We start from the raw sequence: 20,672 nt of genomic DNA, 5'->3' as shown, positions 1-20,672 counted from the left end.
ATATTTAAAAATAGTGTTTTTTTACATATTCGGTATGGGTATCAGCTACACATTCGCCTCTTTAAATATTTATCTCGTTCAAATTTTCACCCTGTACAAATTACAAAGTGTAACCCAGTTTGTTTACTTACTTCTGCATTTACAAATGAGTAGAACTGATGACGTTGAATATTAATTAGCTCACCTTAGAAATATAGAACGTTTTTTTTTTAATTTTGAGGATATTAATAAATAACAATGTAATGGAACAGAAGAGGCTCAGTACACTTTTTATTTAAATAAAAATGCAAAATATTTAAAAATCTCAAAAATAATTGGTATCGGACCGCATAACACACTGTTTACTCCAATACTCGAAATATTTCGCGCAAGAGTTAAGCGTTTTGTTCACTACAATTTCATATATAATATGCATGATGTATATTAAATCGTTTTTTGTAATAGTTCTTTAATACAAGTTTGTCGTATGTCGGTTGTTTCTTTTGAGGACTCTTTTTGGTAATTAACTAGGCAATCACAAACAATTTTACATATTATGCGTGATGAATAAAACAGTCATTTTGTATTCGACTTTTTACATTTACATACTCGTCGCTTCTATAGAGATGTGGAACTAAATCTGAAAAACAAAAATAAATAGCAAGTTTGATAATGTTGTATATAGGAATATTAAGGAAAAAAAGGGTAGAGTAGAATAAAAAAGCAACCTTCTGCTCAACACAAAGAAAAAGACACTTACCTACTATCGTCATATAAGTTCTTGCGCTTTGTCCTATTTTCAACCAATTTCTGAAACACAATGGTACAAAGGTACTTAAATACCTACATAAATTTATGTAGTTTTGATCTGTAACTCTACTGGCACGTTTACTGGTTGGTGCATTTCTTCTTCTGTTAATATTCATACAGCCCTTTTATAAACGAAAAACACAAAGGCAAACACAACATTGTCCAATACCTTTGCCAAATACACTGTTGTATTTGTTGTCCAATAGTTTCTTGTTTTTCTCTGAGATGGGCTCACCGTCGTTGATCTGGAATGATTTATGTTTTTTGCAGTTGTACTTCTGCTGTATAGCTAATTTGTTGAATTCAAGAATCTGCCCCATACATGGTCTTTTTTTTAAGTGGCGTGGCCTGACGATTTAGTCGTGCGCCTGGTGGTAAGTGACGCCTGTCTATAACACTTGCAGTGCCACTCGGAGGTATAAATCAAAAAGATCTGAGGAGCACTGCCACTACACCCGTGACTCTGAAACATAAGTTGACAAGTCCCATGTGCCCTGTAATTTCACCAGCACCTTTACCCTTATAAACCGGAACGCAGTAATGCTCATGTTACTGCTGGGCTGCAGAATTAGTTAAGGTAGCAATACTTCCCTGGACGAACTCTTTCACAAGGAGCTCTATTGCTAAAAGTCTATCAAATAGCGACTGTACCGAATTACGAATCTGTCGCCTCCAAAATTGTTCCTATACTGAAGGAGGGAGACAGGCAGGTTCATAAGGTCGACACACATTATCATTATCAACTAAAACGGGGCTATGTGACACATTATTTTTTTAGGAGATATCATAAAAAAACCAAAACCCAGTTTTAGGATTATTTTTCCTTTTATTAATTTATTTCTACTCATAAAACAATTCTTATAGACTAATATACATAATAATGCAATGAAACACTAAATTAATTATTTACACGTAATGGACTGCGACGTGTGACGCAACGTGGGTGTCCGGTAACCGGTCTCGGAAACTCGTCCTTCATGAAGGTCGACAGATGTTGAGTTGGTACTATCGTCACAAATGAATCAAAATTCACATTGGTGCTGGACTGTTGTGGTTGGGTCCTCCCAACCACTCGACTTTCAGCCTAATATTGGATTTCATTAATCATAAAGATTTGTAAAATACTAACAACCTCCCAGGACTGCATTACTAACAGATTTTACTTTCGTAGAAAAATAAATAATGAGTATATATTTTCAAATCAAATTCAAATTCAAAATTAGTATATATTTATATTTATATTTATATTTATAAAGTATATATTTAAATAGATCCCTATAGACAGTCACAACTCTGTGCTGTACGACGCAAAACAGGAGCGAGGGGTAAGGGTCGGACGCTTGCACATTTGAACTTACATGAGACCAATTGGACGTAGTTAAGCAAAAAGGAATTCACAAAATTATTAAAATAGTTTTATGTACCAAATGATTCCTAAAGTGTAACATATAGGTTCTATCTAACGCACAAGTCTAACACATATAGCAAAAAAAACTCCAACATATAGGTAAACAAAAATAATCTCTCTGGAGTTACATGACATTATAAGTTTGAAGTAAAACAAGAATGACAAACACTTTTAAACTACAAACTGCCATATCTCGAAAGTGACTGGACGTACATTGGATCCTTTTTGTTTAACTACGTTCAATTATAGATCTAAAACGTGTCAGGTAGTACACAACAAAACCTTAATTATTTTTAGTAGCCGTAAAGCTCCTTGTGAAAGAGTTCGTCCATTTTCGTATTTCTGCTGCCAAGCAGTAATGTCAGATTGGTAAAACCGATAAATTGTAGTCACGATCTAGTGGGAACGGCTAGACACGACAGTCGTTCAACGATGAAATAAACGTCCAGGATACAGTCTCGGCTGATAGTCGTGATATGGGAACAGGCTAGCTAGGAACGTGCCCTTACTGTGTTCTGTCAACCAATGTCTTCAGGGTAACGGGCGCAGTGCCCCTCAGATCTTTGCACTGCACTGCAACTCTTATGGACAGGCGGCGTGTAGTTTGCCATCAGACACACGACTTGTGCGTTCCGTGACTTCATATTATACATATAAAAAAGTAAATTTATTATGTTTCGTAAAAAATTGTTTATAATGTTAGTAATATAGTCCTGGGAAGTTTTTAGTATTTTACGAATAATCCTGTATACTTCACAATATCCGCAGACTTTGTGTTTGAGTAATGAAGACGTCGTAGTGTTGACGCAGTAGATGATTAGGGCCAGTCGGGGGCGGTGCTACTAAAGTTACGGCTGCTGTATTACTATAAATATTTTATTATTCATATTATATAATTCGATATTGCCTCTGAGTTACCGAACAAATTTTCTGTTTACCTTACTCCATGATGTTTATGAAACAAGTATGAAACGGACACTGGCAGTATAGAGACAATTATTATAATATAGTCTCACAAGCCATTCATTAAAAAATATATATTATGTTGGATATGTTTATGTAACGATATTTTAGCTATGCATCATTATGGTAATTTCCGATATGTCAGACACGTTAACTAAATTAAACTGTTTTTAAATTGTGAATTATGAGCGCTATCGTAATGCTTTTAAAACGGTTATTTGTCCACTTGTCACGATGCCGCGTCTTAGTTAGTGGACGTCAGTATATAGAAGGGGACAATTCGCGTAGAAGGTGCCATTATGAGTAGTTGTTTTGTTAATTCTTATTTTGTCTGTACTGTAGATGTAGGTACTACTTCACCGACAGATACCACAAAGAGAGGTTACTTTGATATTAAACTAAAATCCAACATCTTCACCAAGAGCAGGATAACACTTGAGGCTTTCTTTAAAGGTAGCAAATTTTAATTTTGAACTGCCTCCTTGGCCGAACGGTAACCAAACTGCACCGTCATGCAAATGTCCCGAGTCGGGAGAAATATTTATATAGCCTACATTTATTTTTCTCGTGAGTTTGGGTGCCATTTGCGGTTGTTTATGTGAGTGTCCATGGCACTCACGATACAGTGTTTCCCTATTGTGGGGCTAAAAAAAAGAAAAAATTTCTTCCCTTTCAATTTCATAAAGATAAAAGAGGGAAAGATATTTAAAGATATTTCATTTTTTACCCAAATAGCTTATGAACAAGACTCTAAATGAGGTATCTATACCACTACACTAAAAGATATTTAATTATTTGCACAAAAAGCTTATGAATAAAATTCTAAATGAGGTCTCTATACGTCTACACTTAAAGGTATTTAAGTTTTTGCCCAAAAAGTTCATGAATAAGACTCTAAATAAGGTCGATCTCTTTACCTCTACACTTAAAGATATTTAATTTTTTGCCCAAAAAGCTTATGGATAAGACTCCAAATGAAGTCTCTTGGCCCTTAAACTAAGTTCAGTATTCTGCACGTACCTCTTCTTCGGGGGCCTGCTTCGTATTAGCAAATGATAGTCCCCGGTTGCAGGGGTATACTCCCATACGGGTTTAACCATTTTACTTATATTATTCCGGGCCTGAAAGACGTGTAAGAACATGATATTTTGGAGATGATAAAACAAAGATTACAATATGCAGTACAATATTCCATTTCTAACCTAAAAAAACATGCCCTGAGTCGTGTCTGGCTGAAAAGCCACGATTATATTGGCAGCTTGCTTTGCTTAGCTGGATGGTAAAGGGACACCTGTTAAACCAACCACGGCCAAGAGCGATGGAGGCAGCCCCTATATCTGAGTCGGCCACCCCACTTCATGGTACCGTACATAGATATCGTCGGCTGAATTTGTAACTTAGTAACCTCCATTAATGTGAATATTTGAGTAGGCACAAAAAATGGAATTACTAGAAATAATTATTTGACAATCTATGATTATAACCAAAAAGTCTACAAATCTCAGTCTACAAATTGTATTTCAATTTTTCGCAGAGTAAAACAGAATTTCGTCTAAAAACGAAGTTACTAAGTTTTCGAATTTAGCCAATAATGGTTTTTTTTCACAATGTAAAGTAACCCTTTTATTTTGCAAAGTTAAAGGTACGAATGGCACGTACTTCACGAAGCTGACTGATTATTTTGTTCTATTCTGCTCCAAAGATATGCCAAATATGCATTTCGCAAATTGTCTAATTTTTATTTTTCCTGGAGTAAGTATATATAAGTATTCCATTTATCTTACCAGAATGTAACGGTATTTACGACTCCTTTTACGCGCTGAAAAAAAAAAACAAATGTTGGAATTAACTGCGTCTCCGTGGTCGGACTGTTACCATGTTCCTGTGGCAGGGGTTCCGGGTTCAATTCCTGAGCCGGGAGAAACATTTATAGGGCCAATAATTATTTCTCTCCTGTGTTCGGGTATAATTTGTGGTTATGTGTGTATCCATGGCACCCGTGATACAGGGTTTCCCTAGTGCGAGGTTATGAGCCGTATCAGCCGAGCATATTTAAATTATTTATTATAATATTTATGAAAGTATTTATTATATAAAAGAAATCTATTTTGTTTCTTTTTAGATTAGTTTTCTATTTGAGAAAACATTTTAGTATCCAGCTTGTATAGAATACAAAACTAAATTGAATAAATGTATGAGTAATTGTAGTTTACAACTGTAATTTTTAATTTGTAAAATTTTACTATTTAGCAAATTGCACTTTTTTGATCACAACGAGCAAGACACTTGAAAACTAGTTTCCACTAAACTGGTGAACGTGCTTACTTAAAGCAGAATAGGCAGCATATCGCACTGTTAATACAATAGTGTATTAACTCAAAAAGTGAACTTTCTCAGAATCGATGAAAAACGAATTACTCACTACCCGGAAAAAAATCATTAAAATTTATGTATGTCTATAATACCAACATAAACTTAAACAATTTCTCAAATATATTTAAAAATGAAATGGAAAAAAATGTTTGAATAAGGATTATTTTTATTTTTCTTTTCTGTCTATTACGATCTCTGCCCACATCCAGTATATAATCCGAAACAGAGACGAAATGTCATTTAATTTGTTTGATAACTATTCTGCCAAATCATTACTGTGACAACTGCGCTCCGATTGGCCATCCTGAATTCGAAACAATTGACGTGTATCGTCAATTGTTTAACTTCAAACCGACCACTTTAACTTGAGCTTTGCTATAATGGACGAAAAATTGCAAAATTATATATTTAATATTTAATTACCGATGAAATGTGATTCCGTTTGTTTTGTAATTAGATGATTTGCTGTTTTTCCCACACCACCGAATGGAAGAGCCCCCCATTGTTAGAGATATTATCTTTATTACAATAAATATAATAATCTATAAATAATAAATAATGTTTTTTCTTTCTTCTTTTTCTTTAAAAAAATACAGATATTTTGGAATATACGGAGAGGTACACACAGGTCAGTTGTTGGCGCATACGAGAGTTGATAGGTATTTAAAAGTGATATAAGGCTCATTTGCCTGATGATTTGCCAGGGATGGATGGCCCATATTTCGTCTCTATTTCTGGTTATATACTCGATGTCTGCCCATAACACATTCCAGAGCACGTTTTGCAAGGAATATATATTTTTTTCGAACGTTCGATAATTTAATATTTTATTTATTAACTACTATCACTCGCTGCAACATAGTCTGTATACTTTCAGAGGTACTTTACCTTTTTGCTCGAATGTAATGAATTCCATTGATGGCTTTCCATCAAGCTCTTGGAATTCCTGAAAATTTTACAAGATCTTAGTAAAACCACCGAATTCTTTGGATAAAGTGAGTCATGTTTAATGTTGTATTAGGTTATATAAATAAATGTAGATAATGTTGGGAAAATATCTACTTAATTATTTGTCTTTTGATAACATTTTAATTCAACATTTTGCTATTCACTACTTGAGATTCGCGATGACCATCCACGTTGTGTTAGGGTTCCCTACAAAGAAAACGCAGGCACAGGAATGAGCTCGCCTAAGGCTAAGTACAGATGATAAAAATTTAACGCGCGGTTTCAAATCGCGCTTCTAGATATTTATACATTTTATACATTCGTTAACGTAAGGTACCACTGCGTTCAGAGGAAATACTTCAAAACGCTTGTCACCGCTACATACGCGCGTAATTAAAAGCACTGATAATATACCTGTAGGGCTGTTGTGACATTTTTATGCGAGAATAGCAGTATCTTGCGCTATATCTCACTCTCGCTCAAGTCGCGCCCTGTCGTGCTAGCCCTACAGTTCGATGACCGCGCGTCATCGTTCATTGCAAGTACTGGCGAGCACCGCGCGTCAACGCACATCGACGCAATCCGACGCGTGACAGGTGTGCGTCCATCTGAACCTATCCTAACCTACCTCGTTCGTCCTGTCACTTGTGGTATTATAGAAAAAAATCTTCCTCTTCTAATTAATAAGGAATTGGACGAACACAGTCACAACGAACGAGAGGGAGACCCCTACAATCACGATTTTATTGTGAGTGTAGCCTTCTTATTGCGCCGGATATACGCTCTATATCTGTGAGTATCCGTTCGTTAAGCTATGTCGCGAACCTCGCGATACATGGTGTATGGTGAGTAGCTGTATCGGTATATTTGTGAAATGGTAATACTTATTTTCGCTTCGGCGTCATTTTTGACTCCTCTCCAATTTCCTGACCGTTAAAAGTTTAACGGCCAGAAAATTGGAGAGGGAATGCCGTGAGCGTTCGGGGAGGGAGGCGAGCAAAGTGAAAAGTGCCTAAACGTGGAGTGAAGAATTCACTGGTGATTCTTTATATTTATTTATATCCCCTGATAACTGTGTTACATTGTCATTCCTTGTTCTCTGCCGTAGCGGATGTGCCACTTTAGATTGGATACCTCAACTGAGTAACGACTGTGACGTGGAATTAAACATGTGGTAATGTTGTAATTATGATCTGGCGGCAGAGGCTGGCTGTAAGGGGATAAGGTTGGAGGCCAGTCCGGTTTACTGGCGGCTAAAGGCCAACTACTTTGTATGAACATCGACGGCTAGAAATGTCTAGTTGTGGTCCGGTTCACTGGCGGCTAAATGCCAGCCAAGTACTTTGTATGAACATCGACGGCTAGAAATGTCTAGTTGTGGTTCGGTTCACTGGCTGCCGCGGCAAGTAGGTACTTTATATGAACATCGGCGGCTAGAAGTGTCTAGTTGTAGTCCGGTTCACTGGCGGCTAAAGGCCAAGTACTTTGTATGAACATCGACGGCTAGAAATGTCTAGTTGTGGTCCGGTTCACTGGCGGCCGCGGCAGTAGGTACTTTACAGGAACATCGGCGGCTAGAAGTGTCTAGTTGTGGTCGCGTTCACGGGCGGCTAAAGACCAAGTACTTTGTATGAACATCGGCGGCTAGAAATGTCTAGTTGTGGTCCGGTTCACTGGCGGCTACAGTAGATAGCTGTAGCCAATATATAGATAAAGTACTAGAGGTTAAAAGGTAGGAATTGAGTCATTTACAATAGTCTAGTAGACACCAATGCAAGTAAATCATCCGTTACCAATGATAATGGTAATGTGTGTAATTATAAGTATTCACAATACAATGTCGTGCACGCCGCTGTGCGAAGCATGTGTATATTATCATATGTAGGGGTACATAATTATATCTCTGTTATGGCGTGACGACAAGCTATCTAGATACAATTAGATACCACATGAAGTTATTTATCCCTGTTATGGCGTGACGACAAACTATCTACATACAATTAGATATCACATTAAAGTATTTCAGTTATGTGTGTTTTTTCACCTCGTTGTTGTCCATATCTATATTGTAATGTGGCACATAGCGCATACCAGCGGTAGCGCCTCCGTAAAATAGTTCGTTGTAATACTTCTGTGACTGAAATTGACATAAAATGTAGTTTGGACTCGACTAAACAAAGGGCGACTTCAAATTACATGCTTATAGAAGAGCTGCCATGGCGTTGCTGTGGCGCGACAGCTGCGTATTATGCCTTAGGTACTTTACTAATCCTTACCTACTGCAAAAATGGCGTGCGAGTGTCAAGACAAGATTGTGGCGCTGCAACTGCGCTTCCAGCTATTGTATCAAAATTAATACGCTCCATTGCAGCGTTTCTATAGGTCTCTAATTTGAAGGCGCCTTATCTTATTATAAGTCCAACGGCACTACGACAACAGATTTTAAAACGCTTTGTGTAATTATTATAATACCTATAACATTTTGTATAATTTAATACTTTGTGTTATGTATGTTAGATATCATCATTTAGCGCATAACATTAATATTTTTAGATAACGCTTATACTTTTCTAAACATAATCTCGACGAGAATGAAGAACTTGCCATACACTCAATAAGCTGTATAAAAGTGCAATCTAGGAAGCTAAAATAATATAAAATATTGATAACAGGCTACCTCCAAAAGATATCTCGATGGAGATAATCTTGTTTTATCTGAAACATGGAATTGACATATTAGCAAAACGGTACAATAATGTGGTATACATAGTATGTACGAAATAAGACAAGTAGTATAACTCCATACAAACGTAACTGCGCGGCTTGTAAGTATGTGAACATAAACATTCGCATAATCTCACGGTGCATTACAACGCGAGTCGCACGTGCCATTCATTAAATAATTAGGTACATAATAGCGTTCGCTCGGTGTTTAAATATTTTTATGTGTCAAATTTATACATATTCTTTCAAATTTATAAATGTATCGTTATGTATACAAACTCGCACTTCATTCTTATTTCACTTTCATGATCATACGCCCATAACTGAGATATCAATCGGCGATACTGATTTAAAAATATCTATACAGGTTGATAAAAAAACCACAGACCATTTTAAAGGAGCATACTGTATAATGAAAATAAAAAAATCATGTTCGGTTTTTGTTTCAAATACTTCCGAAAAATTATGAACAAAATTGACACCAGATTAGCAGACGCCGTTGCTATAGCAACAAGAACGGTTGGGCAGTGGGCGGAGTCAGCGCGCGAGTTCATCTATTTGACAGAGAACATAACGTTAGTGCAGGTCTGTCGTCGCGCGGTGCCACGTGCTGGCGCCTAGACAACTTGGCGTCGAACGCTCATTTTTATTTACTATTTTGAGGTAGCCACGCATTAGAAATTATTGAGAAATATTAACAATGGCCAGGGACTTTTTTATCAACCTGTATGTAATTTGACAAAGGTTATTATCGGTTGATTGCATACAATACTTATTCTACGAGTATATTTTGTCAAACAAGAGCCAAACAAACGCTACAAAATAAATAAAACTAAAGAGATAGAATTGAAGTTTTCATGATTGGCCAAGTACCGTTCATATTTTAAGCAATCGGGTAGAGCGTTCGAGTAGTGTCATACTTGATATTTTAATTCGCAAAAATAGGACCTTCCCTTCTTGAACCTCATTATTTATGTGTACATAACTATAATGAATTTGTTTAGTTCAGTAGCGAGTACCATATACAATACAGCGCCTTTGTAATATGGTTTATGAAACTATAATGTGATAACTAGAGATGCGCCGAGTACAAGTTTTACCGAGCAACCGAGTACCGAATATTACTCGGTTTAACATTTGCCGAGCCGAGTGCTTGGCCGAGTTACTTAGTTTATTACAACCGGAACGCGATGATCCTAAAAGTCCCATTGGTATAGAATTAGTCCGATATGTCAATGAAAGTTTATTACCCGAGAGCAGAGTTCTATCCAATGGTGGGCAGGAGCGGTATTCTGTAATCGCTATCGTTATGATTCGGTATGGCTCTGATAGCGAAAGTTGTCGGTTGCCGTATCGACAACTTACCGACATAACACCGACGTAAACAGGGTGCCCTTGAAGTGTCCATAAAAATATCGAATCTTAACGAAACTTACCTTAACGAATGTATCGAACCGAATTGTCGTTATGGTTAAAGTAGTGTACAGAATAGCATTTGTCGACAAAATCGACACCGTCGGTAAAACCGCATAACGAATATCGAATAGCGAGTCTCAACGATTACAGAATACCGCTCCAGGGCATAAAACAAGATATCCAAAACTGACACAGTTAGCACGAGTGTTTTTATATGCACCTGCAAGCACTGTGTATAGCGAGCGGTTATTTTCCGAGGCGGGTAATGCGTATGAAGAAAAAAGGAACAGTCTATTACCTGAACGCGCAAATAGCCTTGTGTTTCTACATCATAACTTGCCTTTATTAAATTTTAAATATTTTTATGTAAACTTTCTTTTTGAATTACTTAATTGCTACAAACTGTTACAATTGTCTAGAATTTTTAGTAATAAATCTCTTTTTATTTTAAATACATATGTTGTTAGTTTTACTTTATTATGTCTATAGCTGTAATGCTTTATTTTAACCGAGTACTCTTCTCATGAACCGAGTAATTCGGCTGAGTACGAGTAGTAAAAAAACGGCCGCGTACACCGAGTACCGAGTAGCAAACAAGTACTCGGCGCATCTCTAGTGACAACCCTGCGCTCCGAGGAACGTATAGGCAGACACGCCGAACAGGCGGGAGTTAGACTATTTGTCGCATATATTATAGTTATACCTAAGGTAAATAGATTACATGTACCTGGTACGTTTGGAATAATTTCTGTACTACTTCGGAAAGTAACCACTCTGCCATCCGTAGACACGCTTTGTGATTTTGTCTCTTTCCTTTTCAATCTTAATTTCACCATCAAAGCTCTGTCTTTCACTAGAGATATAGACTTATCCCGCCTATCTAAAACAGGGTTGAACATGTTCGATGTCATTGTACTATTATTAACTAAATTTGTCGTATTATCAGTGTATGTTCCTGTATTCGTTTTGGTAACAGCGATGATTCTGAAACGTCGCTTCTTCTTGTCCAATTTGTTTCCGTAACCAACTGTGTCAACTCTATAAATTGTGGAGTTATTTCTACGTTCTCTTTGACTTGATGTAAGTATAGATGCGGCATAAGAGATGGAACTATCCATACTGTAGTAGTGACTGTTTCCACTCTTGGGTGTAGTGATGTGAGCTGGGTATACACCTATAAAAGACATATTACGTTTAAATCAGGGTTCAAAATTATAAAAATGCATATTTTTTGTTGATTATGATAATTGTCTCATAATATTATGTGATAATTAATCCATGCTGATTCATAGTTTTTGTCTCTTTAATGCGGTGTCGGGCACACGTTTGAACTCACTCAATTTATCAACGATTATGATCTGCCCACAGAGGCGGCCGCGGAAGCGTTCCGGGTGCGGGAATTTTTGTAACGTACGAGTTTTTATGAACCTGACCAAACAGAGCATTAAATTGATTTCTACAAAAAATTAGATAGATCTTTATTTCTGACTCCCGAATATATTATATAACTCAATTTTGACAAAACGTGTTGTGCCTTTTTTGTACCTCGAGGCTGAAAAGTAATCCACTTACAGCGTTGTGTAGGAAATAAAAGACGACTATGGTTACTTTTTTTCAGTATGAAATTACATAGGAAATGTAAATAGGAAATGCACTTGTTATACTTGTTAGAAAGGGAATTAAAAGTTAGAAAGGGTTTGTAAAAAAATCGTTACTCGTTTTTGAACATTTTGTTTTTACTTTCGCCAAACAGCAAAACGTCTAATGACAAAACTAACGGAATCACATTTCATCGGTAGTTAACTATTAAATATGTAATTTTTCAATTTTCGTTCATTATAGCAAAGCTCAAATTTAAACTGGTCGTTTTGAAGTGAAACAATTGGCGACACCAGTCAATTGTCACGAATTCGGGCTGGACAATCGGAGCGCAATCGTCGCCGTAATGCTTTGACAGAATAGTTTACAAACAAATTAACATTTTGACATTTCGTCGCTATTTCTGGTTATATATACTCGGTATTGTACATAAAGTATAAAATAACAATTTAACACTTACGTTGAAAGCCTGTCTTAAACATCGTTGCCATTGTTCTGGTAGACCTTGTGATGTTAACATCAAGACCTTTGGAACACATGTACCTTTTCCCTGAATGCCAAATACCTACATTCCTTGTTTTACGATTAAACTTTCCTCCACATGAACATATTTTTTCATGCGTATTACGGTCTGTAAGATAATAATAAATACATTGAATGATGAGAACAATTACTTGGTGCAGATTTTACGGCTCATGTTACAATTACTTGGTGTCTAACAGCGGTTACACATGGCGACTTTTGGCAGCGATACAAACGCGCGATCGCATCGCGACACTAGCGGTTCCTAAGCGGTTGCATCGACGCAAACGTAACTGCGTCGGTACAGTATCGCGTTTGCAACGCAATCGTATCACTGCAGCTGCGACAGCGTCGCGTTTGCATCGCGTTTTGTATCGCGTAAAACCAAGTCCTCTCTATATGAAACTACATTAAACGCTGTTTGTTTTTTTATGTGCCCACTTATATGGTGGAATTATTCTAAGGTGCCCACTATAAAAATGAAAAATGCATCGATTCTTGATTTTTTCCTCGGAACTCGGACATGCAAGGAGACTGAAAGCGCAGTGGAAGTTATTGTAAAAATAGTAATAACTTTAAAATAGTAAAACTTTTTGGTTTTCAGTTTTTAATACTGTTTTTAAGTATTTTTATGTCTTATGTTTTGAGTGTTCTATATTTGTTTTTTTTTTCTCCACTTCACTCACTCATATATCATGCTCATAATATATACGCCAAAATCTATTTGTGCTTATTTAACTACAATTTCTCTATTAAAGATAGATGTAAAAAAGACAAATTAATTTAAATTTAACGCCTGTATGGTGCAACATTGAAGTAACGTCATATATCTGAAATAAAATTAAAAATTCATTTTCAATTCATTAAAAATTCCATTTTCTGTAACATCACAAGAAGTACAGTATAGCGTCAATGTAGCACCAAATATGCGATAAGCAAAATAAATGTTATGAAAGTTGGGACAATATTGATAAAATTAAACAATTAAAGAAGAAACCCTAGTTATACAATTATGAAATATCGGGAAAATAAAAAGAAGTCATACCGTGGTAAGAAACCTGATACTAGTGATAATCATTTAGTGAATAACCACGAAAGTCTTAAAATATATAATTATGAAATATTAAGAAACCTTAATGAAGTCGCGAACTAAGTAAATGATTATCTGTCTTCTTACTTCTTCTGTTTATAAATACTTATAGATATTATTTAATCAATAAAATAATTCGTTTTTGTAGTACAATTATGTGTTAACTTCTATTAAGGTTGCTGTTTCGTCTTATTTTTAAGCCAGTGCGCAGAGTTTGATAGTATCTTATTTATAGCTTGATAATGCAATAATTACAGATTAGATAATTATGCTACATATACAACATACCTTTATTAAAAGAAATTCCCACAGATCTATATGGCACGTTCTCATTAAGGACACTTGGATTCTCGCAATATCTATGAATAAAATTCAAAGAAGAAAATGTTAAATTGTCGTAACCTATGAATACGACTGAAGTCGATAATTACAACCTTTAATACATACACATGTACATGCTCAGGACAGGCTAACACTTGTACTGGAAATAGAAAGTAAATATCATTAGAATTTCCAATTATCATTATGTAGAATTGAATGTTGGTGTAAAGATTTGTGCACGGTGCAGCCCCGGCGGTCGACGGATTTGACCAGCGTAAAATCGGCGTGGCGAGAATTTGTTTTATTTTAATGAAGTATCGGCTTCTTAGGCAATTATTCACTATATTCCAATACAATTAAAATTAATTAGAGCAATTGCTAGATAGAGCAATTGCGAGTGTCGGCGGTAGCGGTTTTAGAGGGTAAGGGTGCTGGTGAAAATACAGGCACATTGGACTTGTCAACTTATGTCTCAGGGTGACGGGCGATTTATGAAATGTTTTAGTGTTTTTTTAGCATCTGACAAATATACCACGCCGATCATGCCACCGCCAGGCCACCGCAACAATAAACTGTCTCTACAGCTGCTAATTTCTAGAGCAAACGTGCTGAATTTGTTTAATGCTGATATAGGCTACAAATCAATAATGTTGAAAAAAAAATTAAAATTAATTTAATTTATAAATTTTCTGTGTCGGCAAAAATATAATCAAAAATAATAATTACTCTATATGAGTATTAAAATATTTATCTGATATAATTTGTGTTTTTTTCTCCAAATTCCTAATTTTGGTGACGATGTTTAAATTTTGCTGATCAAACAAAATTTCATTTCCATTTCGTTAAAAGTTAAAAGTACTTGTCATTTTGAGGGGCCGGTAAGATATTCTTTTTGGAATTAATTTTTAATATACTTAATACCTACCAATATTTACTTAAAACACAAAATTAAAAATTTGTCACCAAAATTAGGTAAAAAACCGCACATGTTGAAAATGCCTGATATCGGTGTTTGTTTAATAGTACATTATAATGGCCTTGAAATCAATGGCAGTTCGATGGCAAAAAGTAATCGAAAGAAACGTCAAAATAATTAGTAGGTACACGACGCTGTCGAATCGCCATGCCAAAAAAAAATTGCAATGGTAGTTGAACAGTAAGCTCGATGGTTATAGCCACGCCATTGACAAGCCACAACTTTCAGCAGAATACTAATAGCACAAAATCACTCTAAAAGATGATTTAAAATTAGCAGAATTGGCGCCCATTCATAACGCGAAACTCTTACTGTTTTTATCCTTTTTAACATAATGTATTTTAAGTAAATTAACGAATTATTATTATTGTAATATTCATAACATATAGAAAACTTGAAACGAAACTTATCCAGGTACAATATATCAATTCAAATTACCATCTCGAAAAGTTTTTCCATAGTAAGGTTTTTTCCGTTGTTCAAATTTATTTTCTACTGTAAAGTTGATATTATCTTTAGGCGAGTAAATTCCATAGGCCAAGTTTGTAAGTATGTGATGGATTCTTTTTTTACATATGCAATGTGACGTCGGTTTACATAGACATAAAGTTATTAAATTTACGATTCTGAAAACGAAAATTAATGTAAAACATTTTTGTTTAATATGCGAGAAAAAAAGAAGTTTCATTATTATTTGTATACACAGCGTAATAAATAATATTTTATTTGAAGAAAATGCTGTGATTTCCACGAATTACCAGTTTCATTTGTAATTTTGCAACATTTTCATTGTCATCAGATCTCATTTCTCACATATGGCGCAACGGCAAAAAAAGTCGTTAAAAAACTAAAACAAAGATTTACAACAAACACATAGAGGAATTCGTAAGGTCCGCTGGTTCGTTCCGTGACTTAGTTGGCATAGGGTCTGGCACGGTTTACTAGAAGACGTTGGTTCGAATCCAGCCAGATAGAAGGATTTTTTTTGTAAGTGTTCGATCTTTGTATTGAAATTTTTAACAAACTAGTGGAGTAATTAAAAAAATATTGAATATCATGGTGGTGAAATATTTTGAGACATTTATATCGATAAACTTAATTACAACATATTTAGTTCTTAGGTTTTCGCGATTGTTACACATAGGAAATGAAACTATTTTTACGGATTAAAACAAATTGTTTTTTCAAACAAACCGTATTTTTGTTGTAATTAAGTTTATCGATATATTGTTGTAATTAAAATATTTAAAATCAACCGATAGTTAAATTTCACTTACTTCCCAATGCTTTCGCAAATATATTGTATCTTTTCTTGGTGTACTGTCTCATTCTTGGTCACACTACAACATGAGAAACAATTGAATAAATTGTACTTTACCAGAAAGTCGCTACTTTCGACCCTCTGATACTGACGCTTATAGAAGCGTTGCAGTGCCACTGTCTGAAGGCGCCCTAATGCAATAGAAATGAGAGCTTTGAGAATGGGTGCAGTGACTTCAATGGACAAATTACGGAACAGTGCTATAAGAGAGCGTTACTGCGTGGAAGAAGATGCAGTGAAAAAAATAGAGAAAAGGATGCTTAGATGCTTCGCACATCTAGACAGAATGAAAGAAGATTGACGAAGTAGATTTTTAGGGCGAGCGCGAGCGGGGGTATGTCATGTTGATACCAATTTTTATATTAATGTATTGTGATAAGTAGACTGTTCATGGACTCCCGGCAATCATTACATGGACCCCTTAGGAATCCATGGACCACAGGTTAAAAAATCCTGGCGTACCCCAGTGGAAAAAGGGAAATGACCGGTAGAGAATGCCTTATGGCATTAAGTCCGCTCTTTGTACATTTTTGTATTATGCAAAAAGATTAAATAAATAAAAAGGGCTTGAAATACAAATAATAATATGAATGGCTTTTATATCGATGGTATTTATCATGTACAATCGTCCTAAGGTACCTGACCCCTAACAGATCATTTGGCACTGCGTACATAAGTGTTAAACAAACTTAAACTTTAACCTGTAAGCCGTAAAATTTTTATATGACTTCCAGATTGTATTATTAGTGAATGACGTTTTAAGAAACTTTGATTTTTAAGGTATACTTATTTAAGCACAAATGCGAATTTCAACCATGAAACTGAAATTCCTTAAAACACTTTTCTGCTGATAGATACACATTGAACAGAATGCATGAATGATGCATGAAAGAATGCAAATGCATTTAAATGAAGGCTCTCAGAATCAAAAGGTCAGTTTTAAGGTCAGGTATCTTAGGGTATCAACTGTACGTTTAATTCATAAATGATATTAAGTATTTTAGGACCACTATCGTTGAGTATTATTACTATACTGGTAAATAATTTAAAAATACTGTCTTAACACCTTCTTATAAAAACAAAATGTGTAGCAGAATTTACTTAGTACAATTAATTAATGAATAATTTCGAGATTTTCGTGACCTTGTTACAAAAAAGCCCTAAGTAATCATATGTCAAAGTACTTTTACTACATCAAAGTCATAAAAATAAAACGAATGAATTTTATAACTTTCATATTTAAGCATCAAAACGTTACGGACTAATTTAGTTTGTAGAATCCTTAAATTATGTGGCCTTATTAAAACAAGCGTGCGACTAAACGAACTAATTCGACGATTTAGATAAAGCGTTTGACAAAGTGCATAATTTAATAAATTAGGAAAGTTCGTGGTAAATGTGTTTATAGTTTCAACTATTTTTTTACGTTTTCTAGAATTCGGATTTGTGTTGTATAATTCAGATTGCATATGTGCTCCTAGGGATTAGCTGTCACAAGCTAGAAACATGATTTACAGAATTTTGTTTCTCCAAAAACCTTTAGACTTTTATTGAATAGATTTAGTTTCATTTGTTCGAAAATTTGTTTTCATTACACCATTTAACGTTTCACTCAGTATACCGTTTGACCAATGTATATAATATTTCGTTTCTGTAAAAAAAAAACGATATCCATAATATATTTTTTAAATATTATTTCTTGTTATCGATATAGAACGTGTCGCACATTACAACCCGTCAAATTAACATAGCATTACCTCGCGTCTTTAGAGTGGGTGTAATAATATAGTAAACGAGGTGCAAGTTAATTTGAACGAGTTATATTAGCTCGCTTCATATCTAACCTACTGCGACTTTCTCATATACAAACCTAAACTAAACCTACAGGAGGATATCGTACCAATTAGGTAATGAAAACAAATTCGAATCTGGGGGTCTACTCTCGATCTCCGTCCGAAACAATTACTGCCAAATAAGCAATACTTGACCAAATGAAAAGACGCGTGATGCGAATGAAGCTTCATAGTGGATACTTTGTGTGTTTATATTACATTTCAGATTACAGCAAAAACATAGCACAATGGTTTGACGAGAATTACCTACGTAAGTGGGACTTGCAGTGCACCAGCAAAGTACAGACCAGAATTTTGGAGCTGTACCGTAAAATTGTACGGCGATACAATTTTATCCAAGTACAATAATTTTGTCGAATCGAATATTCAGCATCAACAACATCAGCAAACAAACTTCTGCTCAAAGAATACATAAAATATGCGTAATCATTATTGTAATAATAGGTTTTCGGACAAACGATACTTCTGCTGTAAGACATTTCTGTGTTAGATACAAATTTATACTAAAGCTGTATTCGCACTAGTGAAAAAAAGTTGAACCGTATTCGGAGTAATGAAATTCGAGTTTGTGATAGGTTACCGTTCCTAGAGGGTCGCACAGAGTACAATTTATACCCATTATTTGTTATGCTTTATTATTATCATTCCTCCACTTCAATATATAAAAATATGTTAGTTAATGTTTACATTTTATAATCATAATTAATATTTAAAAAATTACCCTGAGCTTACTCACTTTGGCGAACAATTACCATTATAACTTTGTGAGCTTGAATTCTGGTTCAAGCTGGTATGCCGTAAATTTGCTTCTGGAAAAAAAAATTGTAAATACATAGGGTAGTCGTAAACATTACATATCTTCGTCATGATGTACCTCTATTGAGCACGAGTATATCAGCTTCGACTTGCATGAACCGACAGATGGGTTATTACAGTTATGAGAAAAGAAATTATTACACTAATTACTACAAATATTCGATATAATAGATTTTTTAAGCCACTTTATTCATCATATGTATAGTTCCCTAAAAACCCGCTAGATGGCATTGGATCGTTTCATGACTGTGTCGATTAAATTTTGATTATGGGAGACAAACATTTTGTACTATCGACTTGTCTCTTAGAAGTCGAGTGTCAATGGGAACGGCTACCTGGATCTAATGATAGTTACTTATTTTATTTATTTTTGTTGAGTGTGAGCGTTATTATTATTATTATTATTATTTATTTTAATTTTACGTTCATACAATTACACAGCTTTACTTACAGTAAATTACCAAGGTACTGTGAAATTCATAACTAGATAATATTAGTAATTCACAGAAGATACACTCATCCATCCTCTCCCAAAACCTCAAACATTCATGCACACACTACTTGCAAAAACATATCGCAGTCTGGTGCAGATACGTAAATAAGCGGTGATTTACTGTGAGACAGTGCGAACCGCCGCCGGCACTGCCAGCAGATAATGAACACATGGCCTTAGATTAAAATAATATATTAATAATAAAAATATTTATTTTTGTATTGTACAGTTAGTACCGCCGATTACACTTAACCTGACACTTTACCGTCGATTGCACGGAACCTGGCACTTTGTAAACTCCTTGGAATAACATATTTGAAGTTTTACCGAACTTGGTGATGGCATCGATATTCAATAACCGCTCTACACTTCTGTACAAATAACTTTATTATTACCATTGACTTAACTTACCTGTTGATTTTGATGAATTGGATGGCCTCTCATGTATTGGGTTAAGCAACGGCGAATGGATATCTGAGTTTGAACGATTTAGTTTTAAAAAAATATTTTTATATTGGCAATAACCAGGGTTGTTATTTTCTACCATCGTTGAACGCCTCGCCGGCTGCAACAAGACGCTTATGACAAAACCGTCTAGCTTAATTCGTGCGATGCTGATGGTAGTTCAATCAGCTTATTACTTTATACACACAAAACGCATGTATCCATGCTTGATAAAACTTTTTTTATTACGAACTAAAGAAGTGCGCCAATCGATCGTAAAATCATCGGGGCGCTGCGTGACGCGAAGGCGCGCGGTGTATCAAAGACGGAGTAAAAAAATAATTTATTTCATAGGTAATAGTTATATGTTATGCAAGGCTGCAAAGTTTTGTTTGACGCGAGTGCTTGTATTGAACAATGAGCAAGCGAAGGGTTCAAGTAAAAAAAATTAATCCTGAGCGTAGCGAGGGTTTTAAGGCACAAGACGCAAAACAACTTTGCTGCCGAGCGAAACACACAACTTTTCACCTCACTATAGCGAGGAACATGGTAGATGAAAGAAAAAGATTTGAACTATGAGCGAATCAGTTTTAATAAACAAAATTAGTTATCGTTG

General features: G+C 35.2%; 1 protein-coding gene across 1 annotated transcript; it reads right to left on the bottom strand.

The window, feature by feature from the left end:
* Positions 1-264: 264 nt before the first annotated feature.
* On the bottom strand, positions 265-19,087 carry LOC113232535. Its single transcript, XM_026467294.1, has 15 exons — positions 19,040-19,087; positions 16,407-16,469; positions 15,568-15,755; positions 14,280-14,313; positions 14,121-14,191; positions 12,681-12,851; positions 11,349-11,795; positions 9,159-9,196; positions 8,526-8,618; positions 6,422-6,479; positions 4,945-4,979; positions 4,181-4,281; positions 959-1,034; positions 740-789; positions 265-619 (listed from the first exon to the last, which is right to left on the bottom strand). Exons 6-15 carry the CDS (start codon positions 12,757-12,759, stop codon positions 598-600), a joined length of 999 nt encoding a protein of 332 aa, XP_026323079.1. The 5' UTR covers positions 12,760-12,851; positions 14,121-14,191; positions 14,280-14,313; positions 15,568-15,755; positions 16,407-16,469; positions 19,040-19,087; the 3' UTR covers positions 265-597.
* Between the last annotated feature and the right edge of the window lie 1,585 nt (positions 19,088-20,672).

The sequence above is a fragment of the Hyposmocoma kahamanoa genome, unplaced genomic scaffold (genome assembly GCF_003589595.1).
Source record: "Hyposmocoma kahamanoa isolate Upper Pololo Valley unplaced genomic scaffold, ASM358959v1 76, whole genome shotgun sequence".
In the NCBI taxonomy this organism is placed as follows: Eukaryota; Metazoa; Arthropoda; class Insecta; order Lepidoptera; family Cosmopterigidae; genus Hyposmocoma; species Hyposmocoma kahamanoa.
The sequence above is the reverse complement of the archived record's forward strand: the minus strand, read 5'-3'. Positions and strand labels throughout refer to the sequence as shown.

Coding starts and splice junctions, on each gene's coding strand:
- LOC113232535 (XM_026467294.1), bottom strand. CDS start 12,759: ATGTGTTCCAAAGGTCTTGATGTTAACATCACAAGGTCTACCAGAACA. Junction 11,796..12,680: donor GTTTAAGACAGGCTTTCAAC/GTAAGTGTTAAA, acceptor TGTCTTTTATAG/GTGTATACCCAGCTCACATC. Junction 620..739: donor AACTTATATGACGATAGTAG/GTAAGTGTCTTT, acceptor TTTGTTTTTCAG/ATTTAGTTCCACATCTCTAT.